This window comes from Martes martes (genome assembly GCF_963455335.1).
Source record: "Martes martes genome assembly, chromosome: 2".
Classification (NCBI taxonomy): Eukaryota; Metazoa; Chordata; class Mammalia; order Carnivora; family Mustelidae; genus Martes; species Martes martes.
Genome location: NC_137889.1, coordinates 16,367,764 through 16,394,344, shown reverse-complemented (window position 1 = coordinate 16,394,344; position 26,581 = coordinate 16,367,764). Strand labels below are relative to the sequence as shown.

Below are 26,581 nucleotides of genomic sequence, written 5' to 3'. Positions count from 1 at the left end.
AAATGGTAGCAGCTCTGAAAGTTTATTTGGAACAGCAGAAGCAAAGAAGGTTTACCGTGAAGCCCTTATGCTACAGAGAAAAACAATCCTAGGAGGCATTTCTTCTGCCCCCTGGACCTTACACACTATTCTGTGTTCTTCCAATCTTGCAAAGAGCATCTGTTTGCTCCTATGTTAGGTGCATATTTTTGTCTCTGCCTTGAATATTTTCTCTTCTCCTCTCAGGCTTACTAAGTGTTACCTATCATTTAGGATTTAGTTCGTGTATCACTCTACTTTATGGGGGTATGCTGCTTTTCCCCTGAGCCCCATGGCATATATGAGGTAAAGGACATCAAATTACAATATGCGATAGGATAGGATAGGACAGGACATACAATTCACATCTGGTTATGATGAAAGTGAATGCTTACTGAGTGCCTTCTCTACGCTACATGTTGTACCATATGTCTTATTCCCTTTCCTTCTCACAGCTTCCTGACTCACATATGCCATAGATAATGAAACGAAGGCTTTGGTTCAGGATCACAGAGCTAAGAAATTGTGACGTCACACCCTATACCTGTAGTCGTACAGCTCAAATTGTCATCCACTCTACGATCTACTGACTGCCTCATGTTGCCTGTGTGCGCACGTGTGTCATCGTGTTTGGCATGGCTTGCCTCCCTCCAGCTAAACTGCATGTACCTCAAGACCAGGAATCCTGTCTTATCTTTTTGCTCTGTTCCCCCACATAAGACGAGCTGTGTGATACATAAAGTCTAAGCTCCTGAGCTCTACCGAAGGCCTCCCATGAACAAGCTAAGCCTTTCCAGCCTCAGCCTCCAGCAAATCTTTGACTAAGGAAGCAAGTCGAGAAAAATGTATTGCGTGCTTAGCATGTTCTGTGTTAGGAGCTCTCACCCATTCATATGATTCTATTCTCGCCACAGTACCTTGGACATCATTCTCTAGATAAAGGAAACTCAACATTAGAAAAGCTAAACATGTCCAACATAATCCCCCCCTCGGTTCCTGACTCTCAGTGCCGTGGCCTTGGTACAATGCCCCTGCTGATCCCAGCACCCTCGCCTCGAACCCCACTCTGCCCAGTCACTGCTCTCCAAACACGCCCCCCTTCATTCTTCCATACCTGTGCCTGGCCTGAAATGACCCACGCAGACTTCCTACCCATGTAAGTCCTATTCGTTTCTTCACGTTTCTGCTCAATGTTCACCTCCAACCTAAAAGATCAAGACTCAAGCCCTAGTCAGGATGACTCATTCTCTCCGTGATTCTCCCGAGGCCTTCTTTGGCACACGACTCACACAATGTATTGCCTGCGACTTGCATTATACCTTTCCTTTGACTAGAACGGGGACCATGCTTTGTTCAGCTATATATCTCCTCAAAATAGCTAATACAGTGCACTTTAAATATAAACTCAGTAAATGTGGGATGAGCCCAACATATTCTCATTGACTTACTTTATTTTATTTTTTATCATTTTGGTGGGAAGACCAGAGAACTCTATAACCTTCAGATTGGCTAGAAATGTTGGGAAAAGCATTTTTTTCTATTAAAAAATATGGAAACAGCTCCACAGCTCCAAGCAGGTCACAAGTGTCAAATCTGAGTGTCTATCCTCTATTATGGAATATGGTGATGCTACTCACTCCATGAAAAGAGCATTTTTAAAATCTTGGCCTAATTGACAAATGGAACCAAATATCTGATAACAGAATAGCACTTGGACAAAACCGGCCAGAGATAAAGATACTGAAGGAAAGAGAGATACTGGTTGGCAAACCTCTACCTGAGGTGGATTGAGGTGAGAAGCCAGGGATACGCTTCGGGTTTCAGAGCTTCTGCCTGGGGGGACACTCGGTGCCTCAGTGTTAACACGGGACATGAGTATCAGTGGAGATTTCTTCTCAGCTACTTTCAATTTTTCTTTCTGTTTCTTTCCTTTTGCGTCACCAAAATAAAAAAAAAATCAGTATTATTAGGAAACATGTTATTGAATATATGTACTTAAAATTCACTGTTTAGAGAGAATCTCAGTTTTTGAGTTACCATGAGTCTGCTATGGCTGCTAAACCCTGCAGAGAGCAGAGACCCCAAAGAGCCATTTGCTGACATGAGGCTTTCCACACACACATCTGTCATTTCAGTGGTGGGTAGAAAACTAGGGATTATACACGGGGGCAAGAACAATTCTTGGTATTTTATCATATCTCAATCCTCTCAGTTGGAAAAAGAATATATTTAAATTAACATGAGGAGTACCCTATTGTACAAACGGATTCTGTGACATTAGCCATAACGTCTACCATGGACATTTCTAGGATTTGTTTCTTCTCAATTTCAAGTAGTTAAGAGAACATTTTATAAGGTTAAATGAAGTGATTATTAAATTACCTATGTTTCTGTTTTGCTTTACAGATGTCATAAACAATTAAAAACCAAACTCCCACTATTAGAGAAGTTTTCCTATAATTTAGAGATTTTTAAAAAGTAACTTTAAGCTGCTTTCTTGTGGATTTCTGTCATTGTTCCAAAGTGCATATATATTATTTTTATAATTCAAAAAATAACAATGTCCTTTTTGAAGGGATTCAAGATCATTTGTGAATAAGGGAAGAAAACCTGCTTCTCTTCGCACCCAATCGTATCCTAGGTATAAGCTGCGTGGCCACACAAAACTGAGCAAGAAGAGTCTTTTTTTCATCTTTCTTTTCTTTTTGTTAGGGCTAAATGCTGCAAATAATTACCTGGGAGTGAGACTTCCCAATTTTTTCGAATCAGCTCTTCCAATATCTCTACCACACTCTTCCAGACGTGATCAAACACTTCCGCGGCCACCGCATCTTTGGTACAGTCGTGAGGAGAAACGGGTGGAAGTCCGTGTTTCCACCACATCTGATGGCGTTGGGGGGATTTTTGTTCAAGACGTTCATCATCACTAAGAACAGAAGCCACCGTGATTACTAAAAGTATCAATGGTTAAAGTTAAAATAGTGCCATCTACTTCTTTATCTCACTAATACGGACGCCCATGTATATTATACTGTATAAGCATAACTTTCTTTTTAAAATGGCACATTGTTACTTTCTAATGTACCCATTTTCGATCACAGGCAACTTTTTATTATTTAGTTTTTGTAGCTTTTGTCAAAAACCAATTGAAGCCTCTCTATTTAGTGCAGAGACTGGGCCTTCCTAGACCTTTGACCTTCTGGGCAGCAGCCTGAGTCTCCTCAGGGAATGAAGGCAACCAGGAGCCTTGTCCACTTTCACCAACTTGCTGAACACAATTCTTGTTTTCTAGCTCTGCCATGTTGTCAAAAAAAAAAAAAAAAAAAAAAAAAAGGAAGCACTGATCTAGCATAGACATAACTTGCTAGGAATCTAAGAGCTTCTGGGGGTGTATTACTCTCAGAAGAATATAAAATCGGGGCGCTGGGTGGCTCAGTGGGTTAAAGCCTCTGCCTTCAGCTCAGGTCATGATCCCAGAGTCCTGGCATCGAGCCCTGCATCGGGCTCTCTACTCGGCGGGGAGCCTGCTTCCTCCTCTCTCTCTCTACCTGCTTCTCTCTCTGTCAAATAAATAAATAAAAATCTTAAAAAAAAAAAAAAAAGAAGAATAGAAAATCTTTGGGTCAATTAAAAAATCATTAAACACTAAATGAGCATATAATCAAAATAAATTCCAAATAAACTAATAGTATTGCACTAAGTCAATGTCAAATAAATTCTATTTACTCTTCTTTTCTGTCAAAAGCAAAATATTCTTCAATCTTTCCATCTACATCATAAACCTCTTCTTGCAGGGGTGAGTTTGCCTTCAGGTCAGCAACCCCTGGGCCATCGGGGCCTGGCAGGGCAAGGGCTGAGCACGCCGCAGGGAGTATTTGAGAACCAGAGACACACAACCTGTGGGGAAAAGCAGATCCTCCGTGAACATCGAAATATATTGCTTGCATGATTTGGGTGAGTCTTTAAATAAAGTACAGAATCCCAGGCCAAAATAAAAGTCATTGTTTATTACATTTGATAAAATCGTATCCTTCAAAGTGACATTTTAACACAGGCAACATTGAAAAATTTTAAGAGCCTCTTGAAAGCTTAAGTTACTCTATGAGTTTGCATCCCTTTCCTGTAATAAGATGATATCTTGGCACAGTCCCAGATATGTGTGTCTGGCATAGAGGGATTTATCAAAATCTGTTGGTGAGCAAAAGAAAATGGGATAGAACTTTATTTCTTCTGCTATTGTATTGGAGCCTACGATGGATCACAAGGGGTCAGGTTTTCATTTTGCATCTAGACCACCTTTCAGAGTCTTTGAAACAAAAGTTCAGAACTTAACTTCCTTGTTCTCTGTATTACACACACTCTCCATCATCATCATCGCCATCATCAGCAATGATCTAGAATCGGAAGCATCTTGGGGAACAAATGCTCTGTACCTGCCCTTCACTGAAATCTGAGCTTCTGAGTCAGTGGAACCAAGGCTCATGGCTAAGATGGACATGAAAAAAAAAAAAAGTATAACTAAAATGAAATTAAAAATACTTTCAAAAGTAACTTATAGGAACCTACTCTCTCCTGTTGCGGTTGTGTCCACAGGCATCTGAGAAGGGTTTGTGGACCATGACACCAGGCTCGCTGCCCTGGAAATGTTGGAACCCTTCATCACTTGGCACGATGAGCTGTCTTCCTAATACTCTGCAAGGCACAAAAAGAAAAAAAAAAAAAAAGGAACTTACTCATATTTTTGGTGGGAAAAAGGAAAAACTCTTTGCAACGTTGGAAGTCAGATGACACAAGATTTCGAAGGCACGTGTATAAAGTGATACGGAACAGACTGCTATGTGGGAAGCGCAATGGTGTCGAAGAGATGGCACGGGTTTGAGGGAGAGGGACAGGCTGTTCTTGCACCTGAGGAAGAGATCTGAGGCAAAGTTCTCAGGCTCTCTCAGCTACTGATTTCATGTGTTTGTTGTTTGTACGTGAGATAAAGCAAAGTTACCTGGAAGACTGATGAGTGGTTTGGAGATAACGTGTATCAGATTCAGACATCAAGGGTAACACGCTGGGTGCACAGAAGCTTCTCTATGTTAACTAGTATTTACATAATGAATAAAACTATACAAATATATATACCTGGCATATATTCCTTGGTCTTTTCTTTTTTTTTTTTTTAAATTTTACATTTTATTTATTTATTTGAGAGAGAGAGAGAGCGAGCATGAGCAGAGGGGAGCAGCAGAGGGAGAGGGAGAATCAGACTCCCCACTGAGCAGGGAGCCCGACGCAGGACTCGATCCCAGGACCCTGGATCATGACCTGAGCTGAAGGCAGACCTTAACTGACTGAGCCACCCAGGCGCCCCTCCTTGCAGTCTTTTCTTTTTCCTCCCTCCCCTCCTTAATTGTTATCTTAACTATATAAGACAAGAGGGACAGTAGCAGGTCTGAGCTCCTGGCTTTTGGGTAAGTGCCCCATGCCTAGGAAAGTAAGCATCCACAATCAATATGGGGCGGATATATTAGACTCTTCAAGACAGGGGGCTTATGAAGGACTGAAAAGAAAGATTTGGACTACTTAGTCAAGATTTTTTTTTAAGTTGCCTAGTTGAAGTAACCAGAATATCCACCTACATTTGTATGAGGGCTCTAACCTATGCTCCCCGGATGCCATACAGAGGAACTTCTGATAATGGAGATGGATTTTTCTCCTAAGTGGGTTTGGCCAAATCACTGAAAGAAGAAAAACTCTCCTTCAGACCCAGTCTATGTTCTCCATCTTGGATATGAAAAAAATAAGTGATCCTGGGGCGCCTGGATCAGTTACAGGTCCAACTCTTGATATCAGCTCAGGTCTTGGTCTCAAGGTCATGGGTTCAAGCCCTGCACTGGGCTCCTCACTGGACATGGAGCCTATTGAAAAAAGATAAATTAAAAAAAAATAATAACAACAAATAAATAATTACATACATACATACATACACATATACATAAAATCCCAGAGTGATTAAAAAAATAAGTGATCCTTCTTACGTAAGGAATCTTGAGTAGTTAGAAGATTCATCTATCCATTCATTTGGCAACTAGTTACTCTGTTTCTCCTCCAAATCCAGCCCCGATCGAGTACTGTCCTCAACTCTGAAGACTGATGAGTTGCTCACATACCAATGAATGTGAAGGTAAAGAAGGATCGCTTCCACCACTCTTGCATTTGTTACGTACGTAATGCCTTTTTTTTTTTTTTTTTTTTTTTTTTTTTTTTTTTTTACGTAATGCCTTTTTGAAAATGAGCTAGATTTGCTTCTCATGAGTTAAGACGCACTTAGGTACCTGGAGTGTCCCAGTATTTCCTCACACACCATTTCAAAGGCTGTGCTTTCTTAGTAAAGACATGTGATCTGGATACGTATTTTGACTGGGCAATTGCCTTCAGTCAAAATATACTGATTGTATTAAAGAGACCAAGAGTGGGTGGTTCCAGAACCCATTTCAGAGAGTTACTCTGAACTTCCCTACCTCAGATGGAGGGATCTTCTTGCCCACTCACTGCATTCAGCCACGAGATTCTGAGTCTGAGGGCTTACTTTCCCTTCAAATAACATTTCCTCCACCTCCCAGAATAACTGCTGCACTTTCTGCGCATTGGCTTTGTCAAACTCCTGAAATAGAAATGCACATTTTCTTACAAGACGGGAAGTTGTAGAAACACGGCCTTCATCATCATTAACACTTATGAATTTAAAGTGCCTGTTATATAAGAAGAAATACGACATGATAACAAGAACGTGGACTTTGCAGTCAGACATGGCAGTGGCCCAATTTTCACTCTTCCGGGAAATTACATCCCACTGTTGAGATTCAGCTTCTTTAACTGTTAAATAGAGATCATTTCTACCACATGCATTATGAGACTTATTTGAGATTTCATATAGATATAAATAGAGGTAAAGGTACACATATTGAAAGACATCTATATACTCACATGTACACATACCTACAATATCTACATGTATGCATGTACACAGACATAAGTCCCTCATATAGTTCAGTGTGACACAGTTAAGCACAGCTGCAAAATACCAGCTTTTCTTCTGATGATGATATCATTGAAAAGGAAAATGACTTTTATTTTTATTTTTTTTAAAAGATTTTTTACTTATTTATTTGAGAGAGAGAGAGAGCATGAGAAGTGGGAGGGTCAGAGGGAGAAGCAGACTCCCCGCCGAGCAGGGAGCCCGTTGCCAGACTTGATCCCAGGACTCCAGGATCATGACCTGAGCCGAAGGCAGTCGCCTAACCAACTGAACCACCCAGGTGTCCCAAGGAAAATGACTTTTATATGAAGGGTCATTTCCCTTCTTTTAATGAAGAGTCCTGGCTATATTTTCTTTTAGGGTTGTGTGAACCTAAAATCTAATCCACAACTCAGAGCAACAAAATGCACATTCATTTTTGATACACCTGATCCAAGATGGTCAAACCGGATTGGTTTTCATAGAATGATACTCAATATTTTTTTGTTTTACACCTTCCATCAGAATGATACTATACCAGATTCCCAGACAGCAGGGGAATTGAATGATCTCTTCTAAAGGGCAAATCGGGTAAAAAACTAATAATATTTGCCTCTGAGGAGGGGACAGGGTGGCTGAGGCGAGGAAAAGGGCGGACTTTCAATTTCCTCTCTTTCGGCTTTTGATACTTTTTGCAACTATTACCTATCAAAAAAGTAAGTTAAAAAGTTTAAAAATGAAAAGCAATTATAGGGCCTGAAGGTATTTCAGTTGTTCCATAAATGGAAGTCACAAGAATCTCTCTGGAGAGTTACATAAAAACATCTACTGCAAGAATTGCAGAATCGGGAAGGTATGAAGCCATGGTCTTCAGCCTTCTTCCTACCTGCAGACCCGGGAGTGAGGGTGGGGGGCTGTTTATCACAGGTGAGCCAGTCCCGCCTTGTTGGAAAAAGCCTGAGTGGTTTGGAGCTGACTCCTTCCAGGGTCCCTCCTGCTGCTGTGGGAAGCCCCGCTGTTACACACACACACCCTCCCCAGCCCGAGGAAGTGGGTCCCTTGGTGCCTTCCAAGTGGTGAACCATTTTCAAGAGGGCAAAGGAAACCAGAACACACACCAAAAAAGTGCAGGAGTCAGAGCATCCAAGGTAATATAGTGGAGGTTCTTACATAACCACGCGGGCTTCACAAAAGGTTGGGTCCCTATTCTCAGGGGTGCTTGAGGGGATAAAGAGGCAGGAGCCCGCAGTTGGCAGAGTGCCCAACAAAAGCCTGAGCTGGAGACTCAGGTCCACAGAGCTAAGAATCCCACTCCCACAGAGAATGAAAAATAGGGTTCAAGTTAACAGCTTCTTCCAGGGTGAGAGTGGAATGTAAGAGATCTGATTTAGAATATTGGGGGGAAATTCCCCTAATTATGGTGATTTGGTACAATTTTTACTTCTCCACATTTCTCTTGTATTTAAGTTGCTCATTGTCAAAGTCTGTCCTGAATTTCCAGTCACAGATATGACACATATTTATGTGATCATACACAACATACTAGGAGGAAGGGGCTGGGAAGTGGGGAAAAAAACAAAATTATCAACAGCTATGACTCTGGGCTATGTAATTATGAGTGATTTTTTTTTAAGATTTTATTTATTTATTTGACAGAGAGAGATCACAAGTAGACAGAGAGGCAGGCAGAGGCAGGGGGAAGTAGGCTTCCTGCTGAGCAGAGAGCCCGATGCGTGACTCGATCCCAGGACCCTGAGATCATGACCTGAGCCGAAGGCAGAGGCTTTAACCCACTGAGCCACCCAGGCGCCCAATTATGAGTGATTTTTATTTTTCCTTATCTTATATGTATTTTTAAGTTTTTCCATGTTGTGACATGTAAACACGTTCATAGGGATAAACGCGTATGTGTGTAATGGGTAATGCGTTCAAAATTGGCAAAAAGATTATTTAAAAGTAAGAAAGCAATTCCTCATTATCAACTGTAATCACAGAAGTATGTAAAACAGGCTGAGACATACATCATCTCTCCAAGAGTAAATGGAGCTCCTCTCAGTTGATAAGCCAGTGGTAGAACTCCGCGTCCCAGACCCTGACCAAGAGCTGTGGGCGCCTGCAGGTGTGGCACTGCCACTTGATGGGAATGACGACCCCGATTCACTGCAGAGACAAAGGTAAGCCACGTAAAGACCATTTCCTGGGAAGAGATTAAACTGGAAGTGGTTTTACTTCTTTGAGCCGATTTTAAAACTGATTTTAAAACACTTAATGCCGTGTAAGATTTTATTACACTAAACATGAAGCAGCTTTTTTTTTTTTTTTTTTTTACTCTTAGAAATGCAATCACTGATTTTTGCTCCCTATACTCATGATGAGCATGTTTTGCTTTTGCAATCAGAAGCAGGCAGCGCGCTCATTCTTACCAGGTATATGTATCAATGGCTTTCTGCACATTGTTTGTAAAATGTGTAGGTAAAGGATCTTTGTTTTTCACAGCCAAACTTTGCTTTCCGGAGCCTTCTGACAGTCCTCTTCTGAAAAATAAAATAAATATGAAAAGAATATCTAATTTAATACTTTTATTTGTGAAAACTTTTAAAATGTCCTTCTGCATAAAGTTGCTCCTCTCCTCTCGTCATGTCCTCCTAAACACACATGTGCGCATATGCACAATCCCACATCCACACCCACACCCCCCCACACCCCATAGCCTCAAGAAACTGAGGCCTGGGGCCTTACTACTCTTATTTTTCTTAGAACAAGGTTTCCATGAACCTACATGCTCCCTTATGTAAAACAGGACAAAAAAACCCCACAAAACACCCAACAACTTTTTTGTGACTTGACCAGATTCTTAAAAGTTGCCCAAAACTCTGGGCAGATCCAGCCTCATCCCAAGTCAAATGCAACATGAGCTGGATTTCAGGTCCCACTTGTCCTTTGACCAGTGCCCAGTGCCCTTGTGATTACAAAAGCAACCAGGCTTACAGGAAAAAAAAATCAATAATTTCATATTAATTCTAAGATATATTAAATTCTCTTTAATCACAAAACACATGAATGAATCGAAAATATGACTGAAACACACAAGCAATAACTCATTTTAATTTGATGCCATTGTTTGGTTTGTAGCCCGATGTGTAGAGAGTTTTAAAATATTAAAATTAATGGAAAACTAACATAGAAAAAATCTCAAAACTTTAAATAAAGTAGTAAGCCTGACTGGTATACGAAAGTTAGTGTTAATCATTAAAATGCCCTCTCAATGAACCTCTTAAAACATTTACTTCCCTCTTAGTCAAAGTGGCTTCCTAACATTTAACAGTAAATACCTTGTATTCTTTTATAGAAATAATATTTTCCCATACAAATAACTCATATTTTATATTAACTGAAGATATGGTAGTGATTTGGGGGGAAAAAGTTAACTTTCAATGTTTCTAAGAGGGATAGCACAGTAAGATTCATTAAAAAAAAGTTTGCTGTGTCATCCATTAAAATGGTGCCTAATTTACAACACTTGTATTTCAGAATGTAAATGGAGTTTTAAAAAAATATTAATACAGGGAATAGATTTTGCCCTTAGTTATGTACCTATAGTACTCCACAATAAAGGAATTTGAAACACAAGTTCATTACTACAAACAGAGGGTAGCAAGACCTCTGCCTTCCCTGCGTATGCCCTGTACGAGAGAAGAACAGAATTGTAGAATTTTTTTTCCCTCCTTATTGCTCATATGTCTTTTAAGTCCAATCAAGAGTTTCTGAGGATAAAGGTGCTAAGAGAAAAGAAAACAAGACAAGCTTTTATGCTAACAAACTGCTTTACCTTTGGCCTTGTTTAGTTGCTTCAAAACCATCAATTATTTATCATCTCCATGTGACTCAGTAACTCTCTAATTAAACAAAAAAAACCACTTATGATGACAAAAGAGACCTGAGCTAAAAACTACATCAACAAGTGCTCCTTCCTGAGAGATCATTTTAAACCCCAGGGCAGTGAATTAAAATAAAATATGTTCCTTCCTAATAATCTCTGTAAGTGGGGCACCTGGGTGGCTCAGTCAGTGAAGAGCCTGCCTTTGGCTCAGGTCATGATCCCGGGGTCCTGGGATGGAGCCCCACATCAGGCTCCCTGCTCCACGGGGAGTCTGTTTCTCCCTCTCCCTCTGTCTGCTGCTCCCCCTGCCTGCACCCTCTCTGTCTCTCTGTCAAATTAATAAATAAAATCTAAAAAAAAAAAAAATCATCTTTATAAGAATAACAAAGGTAGCTTAGAATCCTGCTTTGGCCCTGATAGGCTATTCCCTCCAAGCAAGTTGCTTCTCCTCTCCTGGAGCCACTACACACATCAGTAAAGCAGTGACAATACAGTCAACGTTGTCCTACAGTTGCTGTGAGACCTCACATAGATCAAGTGTGGAAAGTGTCTGCATGATCCATGCTGGGTCAGTCAGGCTTCTCCTGCTGTCTGCTATCCCTATCATGTGCTCCTCGATGAAAACACTGAGCTGTTTCTTTGAACCTCCTGCAGCATTTCATATCATATAGCTCTCTTTCCAGCCCTCAGCTTTGTATTGGGATGATTCTGATACTTGATTTTTTTTTTTTTTTTTATCAGCAGCACCTAAAAGAATGTCACCTAGAGATGCTCCAGGTTTGCTGAAAGAATCAACATGTAAAGATTCAATGAGTGAGCCAAACAAAGACCACGTTTTTACCCTGTGCATTCATGCTTAATATAAAAAGATTACGTTGTGACCAGACACAAACATACTCTTCCGGTTCAAGACATCTCTGGCGATTTGTTGGTCCTTTATAAAGGACCAGAGCTCACAGCTCTTGGGGTAACTGCTATCTGCCAAAATGACTTTTACAACTGAATGGTTGTGATGAGGGAGAAGCCTGGCTGAGGACAAAGCAAAAGCTGGCACCTTACACCCCTTCTCCCCCCCATCTTGGTGACATGTGTGACATCCCTCAGGCACTCCTGGCTGCCCTAAAAGGAAAACAAATAGTTAACTTGTAGAGATCACAATCCTGCAAGACAGGAGTGTCCCTTGGTTTACAAATGTCCTAGTGATTAACAACAAAGAAGCTATCTTATCAACAGCCTAACTTCCAGAGACAAGCACTCAGGTCCTAAAGCCCTGACACCGCCCTCCCCTCCATAAAACTGAAGGAGGCTGAGAGGAAAGGAAATAAAAATACAGTTAAATTTCTTCTAAACCTAAAGCTCACTGACAAGGACGCTTGATAGGAGGAATGTGACATTCCACCAGGAAACTCCCAACTGTCTTCCTGTTAGTGCCTCATTAGAGGTAAAGAACAGCCTTGGCTTGACACCAACCAGACCTCCAGTATCCTGACAGTCTTCTGAACACCCCCTTTGTCCTCACCTACCCAACTCCTGTGTATATAATCAGCCACTCCTTAGGCTAGCGGGGCAGCAGCTCCTTCTGCCCACGGGCCCTGTCCCCGTTCTTTAATAAACCACCATTTTGCACCAAAGATGTCTCCAGAGTTCTTTCTTGGTCATCGGCTCTGGAACTCACCCCACCAAACCTCACCTATGTTCTAGAACTTCATTAGTAGGATGAAATGGTTTCTTGCTTTCGGCGCCTCCTCTGCCTTTTGTGTGACTGGAAAACAAAATTCACTAAGCAGCCACGTGCCTGTTTGTTTTGTTTCCAATGAACAATAATCGCTTCCTCCAGAAAATTCACCTTTTTGGGGGGGGGTGCGGCAAGGGGAGGTGGGAGAGCAGGGAGTTTTTCCAACCTAAGAAAATGATTTACAAAATGAAAGAATGACTTCCTCTCTACATATGACACCATATCCTTTCGCAGATGGCATCACTACTCACTTCGAAGAAGAGCTAATGACAGATCTTTAAGATGCAGGGATGGAGTGGGAGGGTGCATGGGTAGGAACGACTGTAAAATGTACGCCCTCAACCACCATCTACTTCTCTATCATTTCTTCGACCTCTTTCTCCTCTGCTCTTCCTGTCTCATCTCCTTCAAAAGCCTATTTTTGTGGAGCTTCTTGAACTTCAGAGTTCGTCTGACCAGAGAGTTCAGAAAAATTCTAAAGAGGAACTTGAACCTGTTAATGCCGTGACTACCCAAGGTCACCAAGAAGATAGGGAAGGAGCTGCTCCCTGGACCCAGGCCATCTGAATGTCTCCCCAGGGACCCCAAATTGCTGATGTTGTTACCTAAAAACAGAATTGATACAATTTGCCTTTTATTTTTTCTTCTTGTATTTTGGTTGGAATCTTTGATTTCTCTCCCCTAACCATTGTACTGTTACTTCATGCATAATATTGAACATTTTTAATTCCCTGTGAACTATCAGTTCCTATGTAAATGATGCAGTCTAAAAAAGTGTACAGGGTGTACAGGATGTGTAAAAAAAACCTTCAAACTTGGAAGTGGTGGAAAGTCTATTAAGCTTTTATTACATTATACATGACATATAAGTTTTACACGAGTTCCTGTCTATACTGCTTAAATTTTAGAGATGTTGAAAAATTGCTAATAGGTACATTTAAGGCTGTTCGTTTGGAAACAGGACTTGGGTTTTAGGGCAGACTGAAGGGCACCCCCAGAACCATATGGCCCTTATTTTTTGGTGCATCAAAGTGAAGGCTGGGTACCAATCTCAGTGTCAAGATAATAAATCTAGTATATAGTTTTACTTTTTAAAATTTGCCTCTTGATAGCTCACGAACCCTCTGCCACTTTGCCTTGTAGACATTCAATATTAAACAGTGATCGAAGCCTTCAAAATTTTGGATTTCTGCTTAAAAGGACTGCCTGAAATGAACACTTGTATTCTGAACGGGTTGAAACGCAGGATGGTTTTCTGGGTGGACTGGCTCTCGCGAAGCCCCTCTTCCCACAAAACCCTCGGCGCTGCCCTGACTTAATACAAGCACATTCTAGAAACAACTGCAGCTCTCGGGACTGATGGAGAATCTGTCATCTCAGACACCGCGGATGCCTCTCAGTACAAGGGCGCAGCTTCGCTTGGGAAAGCGAGGTGACGTCCGCACGAGAGTTCATGAATGGATTCCGGGAAACAGACCAGATGGATTCCAGCTTTGCAGCCAGGAAAAAAAAAAAAAATCACACACATAGCACAAAAATATGACACGACAGAGTTCATCCCACCTCCCCTGCCAGATCGAGACTTACCCAATCACAATCAGCCCCAGGCCTGGGCTTGCGTCCCGGAGGCTGGGCCCCGCGCCCCGAGGCCTGGGCGCCTCCGGGCGCTGACACCCCGCGCGGGTCCCCTGCAGGCGGCGGGCGGCCGTGAGCCCCCGCGCCCCCGGGGCCTCGGCTCCCCGCCCGCCCAGCCCTGCGCCCCCAGCCCGCTAGTCCTGCACGGGCAGCCGAGTCGCATCCGGGAAGCTCGAGCCTTGAGCGGCGCGGCCAGAGGCGCTCCGAGCCGGGTCAGCGCGGCCCATAGGTGCGGCTGCTCGCGGGGCGCCCCGACCGCCTTCCTCTCCAGGTCCTACAGCCCCGCACCGGCCAGATTCCGGCGCGGCGGGGCGACGCCTCCCGTCCCTCTGCGCACGCCCTTCCCTCCTCCTCCCGCGCCACAGCGCCCTTCGCGGGGGTCGGCCGGGGACAGGCGGCAGGTCGGCCGGGGACAGGCGGCAGGTCGCCAGCGCTCCCCCTCCCACCCGCCGCCTCCCTGCCCCGCGTCCGCCTCCCGAGTTCCCAGGAACCTAACCTTGGAAAAGTCCTGCTGCCAGAGGCCTGATTTGACAAGCCAGTGCCCTGAGCTTTGGCCACCAGCCACTCGGCCTCTCGGCACCCGACCTGCCACCCTCCCTGCGCCTCCAGTGCGCATCGTCTGGCCTTCTCACCCTTCCCGGGGGCCTGTCTCGGCGGAAGGTCTGTCCCGACAGGTGTTTGCTATCCTTCATTCTTTTAAGCAGACCTTTAACTAACAAGACAAAAACCGAGAACTACAGAAAGATTTCCCCTATACACCTCCTATGAAAGGATTCCTAGTTGGGCAGGGGTGCCGTGGGGATGGTAGGCGGAAGAAAAGTAAAAAAAAAAAAAAAAAAAAAAAAATTTGAAGTCTCAGACCTGGTAAATGCAAGATGCTAATCTGGCTAACAGAATCTCTGGGTCAAAGATTTGTTTCCCTTCATGTTCTCTCGCTCTCCATCTTCAAATAGATGCTGACCTCACCCAAACCAGTACCTTCTCTACAAAGTAGCGAGCATAGCTGTGTTCACGTTTGTGTGCTTGTCTCCGTCTTGGAGTCACACAATTAATTAAGCCAGGACCAAAGTCACTGAACCCTACGTTGTGAGACAGCAAAATGACCAAGCCACTATATTCATAAACTGAAAAAATAGGAATGATTTAGCTTAAGGAAGACACATAAGCCAAGGGTCAAAGTGCGGGCACTTCCTATGGCATGCCTTTCCCCACTAAAAGATTTTTCATAATTGCAATGAATGACATGGATGCTGGTACTTTGCAGCCGTTCCTGTATATCCGTTCTCCTTTGATCTGAGGCCTTCTGAATCTGCAAAGCAGCCCACCCAGTCCTGCTCAGCTTCCCGCACTAACAAAGGTCTACCCTGCCGCTTCCATTTTGTTAGTGAAAAATCTGGCTGATTTATTTTTGATCTTTGAAGGAACAACCCTAAAAGGAGGATAAGAAACCACTACCAACAACGAAACAATCCATTTCTGGAAATACTGGAACCCTCACCACATTTACCACCAAAAATACTCGGTTTTGAGGTGGTAAATGGTTATAAGCCTCCCAATGAGTAAGATTTTATATCCTGATCCATACATATGTGTATATAAGTGGGAAGTGAGTGTGCATGTGTGTGTCTATCAGGAAAACTGCCGATGTCTGGAGTCAACACATATCCACAAATACTATGGATATGTAAAGCGAGATCTGACGGAGAAACAAAAGAAAGAAGAAGATTATGATCCAAATACATGCTGGCTGCTTTATATGTATGTTGTTTTGTTTAATTTTTTAACACCCATGCTAAGTAAATACTATCCTCCAATTTTACTGATGAAAATACTGAAGGCAGAGACCTTAAGTAAAATGGTCCAGGTCTCTCAACTAGGATGTGGCGCGCGTGCGTGTGTGTGTATTGTCCAGGTATCTACTATTGCGCCACAAACTACCCCAAATCTGGTGGACTGAAACAAGTCATTTTGTTCCACTAACAAAGCATAGCAGTCAGGAATTCTGGCGAGCCTTGGCCGTGTGGTTCGTCGGCTTCACACGGCACTGTGGCTCCGTGGCATGGCTCCGTGGCATCGCTCTGTGGTATTCAACTAGCCTCCGGGCCGGTCTGGAGATTTCAAGGAGTCTCACCCACATGGTGGGTAGCACTTTGGGTTACTTTGGGAGGGCCGGAAGGCTGGGCACAGCTGGGCCCTTCTCTCACGTAGTCTCGGGACCTCCCTGGGTCTTGTCTCCAGCAGGGCGGTTAGAATTCCCACATGGCCACTCAGGGCTCTTAGAAACCGAGGCAGGAGCTGTCCGCTCTATGAAAGGCTGGCTCTGACCGGGCTACAGTGTCACTTACACTGTACTCCACTATCAAAGCATTCACATGTTCAAAGCATTGGAACATAGAACCCATCTCTCAATGGGAAGAGGGTCAAAGCCCATTTTTACTCCACCATTTCCAGACATTATTCCCATGCCCAATATACTCGGGCCACTCAAAATGCCCTAAAATTTGACCACTTCAGTCATGTCCAAGTGAGGATCAAGAGAGTCGGCATCTCCTGTGGATCTGAAGACCCTCGAACTGAAGAGAGCAGCCAGCGGGCTTCCTCGTGCACAGCGAACAATGGCCAGGCAGAGACCCAAGAACCACAGCTAACACTGCTGGTCCCAAGCGAGGGACGGCGGCAGACACAGCGGTCACCGGTCCGTGGCTATTGGAATCCAAGCAGGCTCCTGTTTCCACTGTCTTCATTAGGACCCACTTCTGCTCCCAGCTTCCTCCTGGCTCTTCGCTCTGCCTTCTGGGCTTTCGCTTCCACCCTCTGAGTCATCCTCATGAGGGAGAAATGGCCCCGGTTTGCACCCGAGTAGGCCCCCGGCCTGCCTCCGTCCAGAGTCGCTTCTAGTCCGAGCCGACCACCCTGACGTTTCTCTCTGGGGCAGGTCATTGGAGCAGCTCGGAGGCTGCCACAGGACAAGGCCCTTAGACCCCTAAATCTTCCTGAGGCTTTTAGTTAGCCAGACCCTTGGTCTCACCTTTACTGCGGCCCCATATCTGATCTGCGCATACAGGTCATTTCTTAATTTTGCTCAGAGAGACTGTGAGGGGGAAACAGCTTCCTTTCCAAACCCAACATGTCCTGGCTCTTACGTTTCTTATGAAATCTGCTCAAAAATGAGTTCCTTCTCTAGCGCATTATCTCTCTTCTCTCAAATTTCAAAACCCAAAGCAACACTGATTTAGAGAAGAGAATCATAGGATCTTCCCACTGGATTGGTCTAGGGTGGTGTGCTCCAGGAAAGATATAATGGGAGCCGCACACATATTTTTAAATTTTTTTGTGTCTACATTAATCAAGTGAAAATAGTTGAAATTAATTTTACTATTTTATTTAATCCAATAGATCTAAAATGTTATCACTTCAACATGTAATCAATATAAAATAATTAGGATATTTTAAATACTTTTGGGGGGACACTCTCTTTGAAATCTGGTGTGTATTTCATACTTACAGCACATCTCAATTGGGACGAGCCACATTTCAAGCACTTATTCACTACCTGTGGCTAGTGACTTCTGTACTGGACAGTAGCCCAAGAGAATAAAATCCCTTGACTTTTATTTTTAATTTGGCTTAAACATTTTAAGATCCCATCAGTCTTAGCCAGGCCTGAAACTGTGAGATAGATAGATACATACATACATACATACACACATATATATGAGAATATGTATGTATTCTCTTCTAAACATACACATATTCCATGTAGTTATCATATAAATCATCAACACACAGTTAGAGGCTTAACTGCATATCAGAACTGAAAGCTACTGATTCTGTCAGTTTATCCTTAAAGATACATTGAAATATACATAGCAGAAAAATTTCATTTAAAAAAAGAACTAAAAACATTCTACATTTGAATATGATTTATAAAAGAAAAATATTTTTCTCAGTGTTATTTGTATTTAGTGCATACAATTTTCATCCTTCAGTGATTACTTAAACCACAATTGAAAACTGGAAGTAAATAGCGATTTCTGCATTCTAGTTTGATGTTTTACATTCTAAAGGGGGCAGGGGACTTGGGATCAATAATGACAGGAATTAAATAGGAGACCTCAATTCCTAAAATAAGGATATCAGGATCGGCCTTAGCCGATTTTGGAGACTTCATTAGGATGAAGTGAAATTGTACACGTGATCACCCTCTGAAAATCTATTCGTCATTTAAGGATATAGCAATAGTTACAAGCAACATTTAAATTGTCTAAAAATTGATCTGATTGGAAATTCTGGCTTTGCCTTGCTCAAGCCAGGGAATCCTGAGCTGGTAATAATTCTCTGAGCATACATTGTCAAAAACAAGTCTAATATTATTCTCTTCCTTATAGAGTTGTATGAATTAATGATGATTTTTCAGGAGTGCATGTGGATGCATAAAACATTATAACTTAGAGCATTCCCCCTTTCAGCATTCCAAACACTGAGTTACTTCCAGTGAGAATTTAAAAGGAAAAGTGAGTGGAGAGTTCACTTGTGTTCATTTTATTCTTATGCTGTTGCAATTACAAATGTTGTGTATAGAGTTTTGTATTTATCCAGTACAGGCAGCCTTGCCTTTGCACAGGTATCATGTAAACGGAAACTGTGGTCATCAGAACTGTGTCCTTGTTTTGCAAATATACACATATAGATACACATGTATTTTCTTTCTCCACCACAGAGCTATCCCTGGCAGCCATGAACACACCTAGCACCTAGATCTTGGTTTCTAGTACCATTCTCCAATAGGAGGAGCTAGGGTTCCTTGGAGAAAGATGATTCCGCGGCTGGGGCAGGGAAAATACAAAAATATACCTGGAGCATTCATAATGCCAGAAAATAAGGAAGTACTCAAAACCTACAAAAGAGTGGGGGCATGTCAGAGGGATTCAGGAACCAACCTGAAAGAGCCCCGATTGGCTAAAGCTGAAACAATTTGAGTAACAAAATAAATAATGTGGTATTGAATTATAGTCCAAGGAGTAAAATAAATATCCCTGAGTACATACTGATATAAATAAATGAGTGAACAAATAAATAAATGGAGGGAAAGAGGTGAATCTCCCACAGAAGAATTATAAATGAATTATGTAATTGCCCCTTCTTTTAGGAGATGGAGCTTAACACCTCCTGGCTTCAGCCTTGAGTGTGGGCTTGATTCCAAAGAGTAGAGTATGAAAAGGGGGCAAGACGACCTTGCAGGGGAAAAACCTGACAAGCACTCCCTCAGCCAGGGGATCCAGGTCAGAATCATTAGTGATGAGTCATGATGATAGCACGTCCTGAAGAAGATATGAAGATAATGTCACTTCATCTCTGTGGTCTTCCTCCCAGAAACCCATAATCGCAGCCTAATCATGATAAAAACGTAAGACAACTTCTAACTGAGAAACATTCTACAAAATACTGTACTCTTCAAATTCTCAAGGTGGTCAAAACAAGGAAGGTCTGAGAAACTGTCTCAAACCAGAGAATACTAAGGAGACATGATGATTAAATGTAATGTGGTATCCTGGATAGGATCTTGGAACAGAAGAAGGGCATTGGGGAAAAACTGGTTGTAATGGCTAACTTTAAATCAGCAGACTTTGAATAAAGTAGATAATCCTCCATAACATGGGTGGGCCTTGTCCAATCAGTTGAAGCTTTTAAGAGAACAAAGATGACCTTCTTAACCAAGAAGGAATTCTACAAACAGACTGCCTTTGGATTCAAACTGTAACTCTTCCCCGGGTCCCCAGCCTGCCAACCTACCCTGCAGAATTTAGACTTATCAAGCCTCCAACATCATGTGAGCCAATTCCTTAAGATAACTCACTCACTCTCTCTCTCTCTCAAAATATATCTTTTCATATAAATGTATAAACACAGGTGCAGATGTAGACATAAAGATGCATCCTATTCTGTTTCTCCGGAGAATCCTGGCCTAATACACTGGTGAAATTGGAATGAAATGTGAATTTTAGTTAAAAATAATGCATCAATTATGGTTCATTTGTGACAAATGAACTATTCTAGTATAAGATGTTAATAATAGGGAGCAACTTTTCTGTACATTTAAAACTGTTCTAGAATAAAGTCTATTTTAAAAATGCTTGCGATAAACTATTCTACACATTTATTATATTTTACAAGTTAATAACTACTTTCCAAGAAGATCAATAAAGCAATATTATGTTTTATTATTTTAATGTGAAGAGTATAATAATCTTACACTGTGTTAGGTAAACTGTGAAGCCCATAGCTTATAGAAAATTATAGAAAAAATGTAGAATTTATATATATATACACATATATGTGTATGTATATATATACATACATTATATATATATATATTTTTTTTTTTTTTTGAGAGAGAAAGAGAGAGGAGCAGGTGGAAAGGGGCAGATGGAGAGGGAGAGAGAGAATCTTATGCAGGCTCCATGCTCGGCTCCATGTTGGGCAATGTGGAGCTCATTCTCACAATCCTGAGATCATGACCTGAGTTGATATCAAGAGTTGGATACTTAACGAACTGAGTCACCCAGGCACCCCTAGAATTAATGTATTATTTAATGTAAAAATGAAAAAAAAATTACCTAGGTAATGCAATTTATAAGAACATTACTTTTAAAGAATTATAATAAATGATAGTAAGTTATATCAGATATTAAATAACAACAGAAATGTTTTATATAAATTTTTTCTAAGACCAAACTATGTAAAGCAAAATATAACTACATTATCTGACTCCTTTGGGATTGAAATGTTTGCTGTGATCCCACTAGAGTGCCACTAGATGTCAATCTTTCCCATTTTTAATACTAAAGAACAAGCCCAGGTCGATTTTAATACCATGTATGTCTTTTTGCAAGGTTTAGGATTTAGTGAAGTTTCTTTCCAGAGCAGATATGGAATCCTGTTTGGATCAAACGTCACCACTGCAGTGCACGATATCTAGTATGCACAGCTGACAGAAAATATCAAGACACTCACATTGTCTGTGGATGGAGTGCCAACACTCCTACAGGGACCTACATCGCTTACTTCTAAATCTTAACAACACCATGATGGGTGTTGTTTTAAGTATAGAGAAGAAAACTAAGGGTGAGCAATATAAGTGTATTATCGAGGACAAACAGTTTTATCCAGCTCTGTCTAGTCTGAGTTCAAAAGTTTGCCCTTTCTAAGATTCATCTCTGATCTAATTTGCAGCTTTCTGTTGAAGTTCCTTCTCTCATAAAGATGTTCTATGGACCTCTCTTTGGATATCCCAAATATGTTCTATACTAATATTCGATAACATTTCCTGAAGACTAACCACATCCCCCTCCCTGCTTTAAAGCACTCGATACGAGTTAGTGCATTTAAGTTTCACAATGAATTCTTTGAAGAGGAAATACTTTTAGAACCATTTTGCAGATTGGCAAACTGAGGCACAAAGAAGTCCACGACATGACAGAGCCAACATTCTGACTTAAGCTATTGAAGACAAAGCTTATTCAATGCCCCACTTCAGTCTTTTATGCATGGCCTACCCCTCACAAGCCCTCTACGAAAGATTTGGAGGAGCTCAAGCACACTACATTTAACAAAGCATATAGAAAGATTTTTAAATTTAGAGGAATGTTGCATCTGAAAAGAGTAACAGAGGGAAAAATTATTAGACTTTCAATATGAAGACTATAAAACACTTAGAAAGTCCTAAGTAATCTATGAGGTTGACAGGCTATATATACAGAAAGATACAGAATTTGTACTTTATTCAAAATGAAACACCTAAATCGGTTATTTAGAAATCCAGCAATTTCTAAATTAGTGCTGCAGTCTATTAAGGACAACAATTTTTGGGTAAGAGCATATGAAATTGTCAGTCCTGTACTGTTTGAATCAGAAAACCAGAAATTTTATCCGTCAACCTAATACACTGGATAAATGGATTCAATAACATTCTGTAATCAGTATTTTTGTCTTACTTTTAAACATTAACTTTACCATACTATTATAGTAGAAAGTGATAGAAGAAACAAACAATCTGAAAAATGTCTTATAAATATTTTTATAAAGAATTCATCAGGGGCACCTGGGTGGCTCAGTGGGTTAAGCCTCTGCTTTCGGCTCAGGTCATGATCTCAGGGTCCTGGGATCAAGCCCTGCATCATCATCATCATCATCATCATCATCATCATCATCATCACCACCATCTGGCTCTCTGCTCAGCAGGGAACCTGCTTCCCTCTCTGTCTCTGCCTGCTGCTCTGCCTACTTGTGATCTCTCTCTCTCTCTGTCAAATAAATAAATAAAATCTTCTAAAAAAAAGAGAGAATTCATCAGACTTTCAAGGTGAAAAAAACTACCTACATATATTCTATGAAGAGCTTATTTTCCCCCAATGCAGAATCAATGTAGTCAAAGTTTTCAAAAGAGTGTTTTTCATGCTTAATTTCACTCATTCTTTTAATTACTGGAGCAGAAAACGAAGACTTGGTAATAATTGTTAGATCACTATTGTAAGTTTCAGTTTCATTTGATGTCATTAAAATATTAAAATACAGTTGATCTTCATTATTAATGGATTTCGTATTTGTGAACTCATCTACTTGCTAAAATTTATTTGTAATTCCAAAATTAATACTCAGGGTGCTTTCAGGCTTATTCACAGACATGTGCAAAGCAGCAAAAAACCCGAGTTGCCTGAGTTGCATGTTCTCAGCTGAGGTGGAACACAGCAGCATTTCCCTTCTCAGTTTTGCTCTAACACTATGAAGTACCCTTTTTGTAGTCTGTTTAATGCCATGATTTTGTTGGTTTTTTTTTTTGTTGTTGTTGTTGTTTGCACTTTGTGTTTTTAGTTAGTGATTTTGCTGTTAAAATTGTGGGATACAGCAAAAACAGTGCTTAAAGGGAAATGATAGCATTGAATGAATATATTAAAAAAGAAAATCTAAAATCAATCTCTTACCTTAGGATATCAGGAGAAAAAGAGCAAATGAAATCCAAAGAAAGCAGAAGAAAAGAGATAATAAAAATTAGAGCAGAAATCAGAAAAATTGAAAACAGGAAATTTAATAGAGAAAAATCAATGAAACCAAAAAATTTGAAAAGCTGAATAAAAATCAAAAAGCCTCTAGCCAGAAAGAGAGAGAGAAGGAGACAAATTACTGAAGTCAGAAATGAAAGAGGGACTATCACTACAAATAACCATGGACATTAGAAGTTTAATGAAGGAATATTCTGAACAAGTCAGTGCTCACAAATTTGATAACCTGGATGGGACAGACCAATGCTGGGAAAACACAATCTACCAAAACTCACACAAGAAGAAAGAGATCATTTGAATAGGCCACTTAAATCTATTAAAGAAATTAAATCAATTAAAAACTTTCCAAAACAGAAAGCACCAGGCCCAAGTGGGCTCACTGGTAAATTCTACCAAACATGTAAGGAAGAAATTGTACATATTCTCTAAATCTCTTTCAGAGAATAAAAGCAAAGGAAATACTTCCTAACTCATTCTATGTGGACCACATAATGCCAAAACTAGACAGACATTATAAGAAAACTATAGACCAATATGTCCCATGAAGATAAATGCAAAAATCCTCCACAAATTATTAGTAAATTGAATCCACAATGTGCAAAAAGAATTATATACCACAACCAAGTAAGAGTTATCCTAGGTATGCAAGGCTTGTTTAACACACAAAAATCAATTAATGTAATCAATCATATCAACAGGCTAAAGAAAAATCACATGATTATATCCATAAATTCATAAAATGAATTTGATAAAATCTAACACCCATTCATGAAACTCTCAGTAAAGTGGATTGAGTGGAATTTTTTCAACTTGATAAAGAGGATCTACAAAAAGCCTACAGCTAACCTCTTACTCAGGTGTAAGAAACTAGAAGCTTTCCCATTAAAGTCAGGAATATGTCAGGATGTCCTCTGTCACCACTCACTTTCCAACATAGTGCTAGAAGTCTGACCAAGTTCAATAAGACACAAAAATGAAAGAAAAGATATATTGATTTGGAAGAAAGAAAACTACTTTTGTTCATGGATTATGTAATTGTTTTTGTAAAAAATCCAAAAGAACTGAAACAAAACAAAACAAAACAAAACAAAAACAAAAACCCTTCCTGGAACTAGTAAGTGATTAGAGCAAAGTTGCCGGATCCAAGATTAAAATAAAAAAGTAAATTGCTTTCCTATAGATCAGCAATGAACAAGTGAAAATTGAAATTATAAATACACTATTTACATTTGCGGACCCCCAAAATGAATTATTTAGATATACAACTAACAAAGCATGTACAAAATCTATATAAGGAAAACTACAGAAATCTGCTGAAAGAAATCAAGGGAGAACTAAATAAAGAGAGAAATAGTACATGTTTATGGATAGGAGGACTCAATATTGCCAAGGTATTAGTTCTATCAATCTCATATTTAATGGAATCATAATAAAAATCCCAGCAAGTTATTTTGTGGATATCAACAAACTGATATCTAGAACTGATTCTAAAGTTTATATGGAGGCACAGAAGACCCAGAATAACCAACACAAGATTGAAGGAGAAAAAGTTAAGAAACTGATGCTACCTGACTTCAAGACCTTCTATAAAGCTACCATAATCAAGGCTGGTTTTGGTAAAAGAGTACACAATAGATTAATGGAAGAGAGTAGAGAGCTCAGAGATATATGTATGCAAATATATTCAGCTAATCATGGACAAAAAAGTGAAGACAATACAATGGAGTAAAGACAATCTCTTCAACAAATGCTGCTAAAATAACAGGACATCCACATCCTACAAAGTCAACCTAGACACAGACCTTAAACCCTCTCCAAAAATTAACTTTAAATGTATCATAAACCTACATGTAAAACAAACAACCAAAAAAAAAAAAAAAAGAACAAAACCCTATAAAACTCCTAGAAGTTAACATAGAAGAAAATCTCAGTGACTTAGGATTTGGTGGGTTCTCGATGACTTTTTAGATACAACACCAAAGGCATACTCCATGAAAGAAAGAAGTGACAAGTGGGCCTTCATTAAAATAAAATAAAAAAAAAATTCTATTATGTGAAGGACATTGTCAAGAGAATGAAAAGACAAGCTTAAAGACTGGGAGAAAATATTTGCAAAAGACACATTTGATAAAGAACTGTTATCCAAATACAGAAAGAACTCTTAAAGACCAACAATAAGAAAAGAAACAACCTGGTTTAAATATGGGTCAAAGACCTTAAGAGACACCCTACCAAAGAAGATACACAGATGACAAACAAACAAACGAAAAGATACCCCACATCCCAGGTCATCAGGAAACTGCCAATTAAAACAACAATGAGATACTCCTATACACCAGTTGCAATTGCCAAATGCAGAACACTGACAACATCAAATGCTGCTAAGGAGTAGAGCAACAGGAACTCTTTTACAGCTGGCGGGAATGGAAAATGGTATATCCACTTTGGAAGACAGTTCAGCAGTTTCTTACAAAACTAAACCTACTCTTTAAAAAAAAAGATTTTATTTATTTAATTTATTTATTTGAGATAGAGAATGAGGAGCAGGAAGGGGCAGAAGGAGAGGGAGAAAGAATCTGAAGCAGACGTTGCACTGAGCACAGGTCCAGATGCAGGGGGCCGGATCCCACAAACAGGAGATCATGACCTAAGCCGAAACCAGGAATCCAATGCTCAACCCACTGAGCCACCCAGGTGCCCCCTAAACATACTCTCACAATACAACCCAGTAATCACACTTCTTGGTATTTACCCAAACTAGTGAGAACTTATGTCTGCACAAAATCTGCACACGGATGTTTACAGCAGCTTTATTCATAATTGCCAAAACTTGGAGGCAACCAAGCCACCTACCTTCAATAGGTCAGGGAATAAATAAACTGAGCTACTTCCAGACAATGAAATATTCAGCTCTAAAAAGAAATGAGCTATCAATCTGGGAAAGGGCAGAGAGGAAACTTAAATACATATTACTAAGTGAAAGAAGCAATGTGAAAATGCTACCTACGGTATGATTCCAAATATACGACATTCTGAAAATGGCAAAATATGAACAGAGTAAAAAGACCAGTGTTCGCTAAGGGCTACAGAGAGGGAGCGATGACAGAGCACAGAGAATCCTTAGGGCAGTGGAAATATTCTATGTGATACTACAATGGTAGATACATGTCATACGTTTGTCTAAACTCATACAATATACAACATCAAGACTGAACCCTAACGTAAACTACAGATGTGGGGTGATAGTG

General features: G+C 40.6%; 1 protein-coding gene across 1 annotated transcript in view; it reads right to left on the bottom strand.

The window, feature by feature from the left end:
* FAM149A (family with sequence similarity 149 member A) overlaps positions 1 to 26,581 on the bottom strand; it is a gene marked incomplete at its 5' end in the record, with an annotated part of 62,451 nt that overhangs the window by 18,676 nt on the left and 17,194 nt on the right. Inside the window, 7 exons of the mRNA XM_080796725.1 lie at positions 1,796 to 1,947; positions 2,754 to 2,944; positions 3,745 to 3,915; positions 4,585 to 4,710; positions 6,528 to 6,670; positions 9,046 to 9,184; positions 9,448 to 9,558. Of these exons, the coding sequence (XP_080652851.1) occupies positions 1,796 to 1,947; positions 2,754 to 2,944; positions 3,745 to 3,915; positions 4,585 to 4,710; positions 6,528 to 6,670; positions 9,046 to 9,184; positions 9,448 to 9,558 (1,033 nt within the window). The remainder of the gene's footprint in view (positions 1 to 1,795; positions 1,948 to 2,753; positions 2,945 to 3,744; positions 3,916 to 4,584; positions 4,711 to 6,527; positions 6,671 to 9,045; positions 9,185 to 9,447; positions 9,559 to 26,581) is intronic.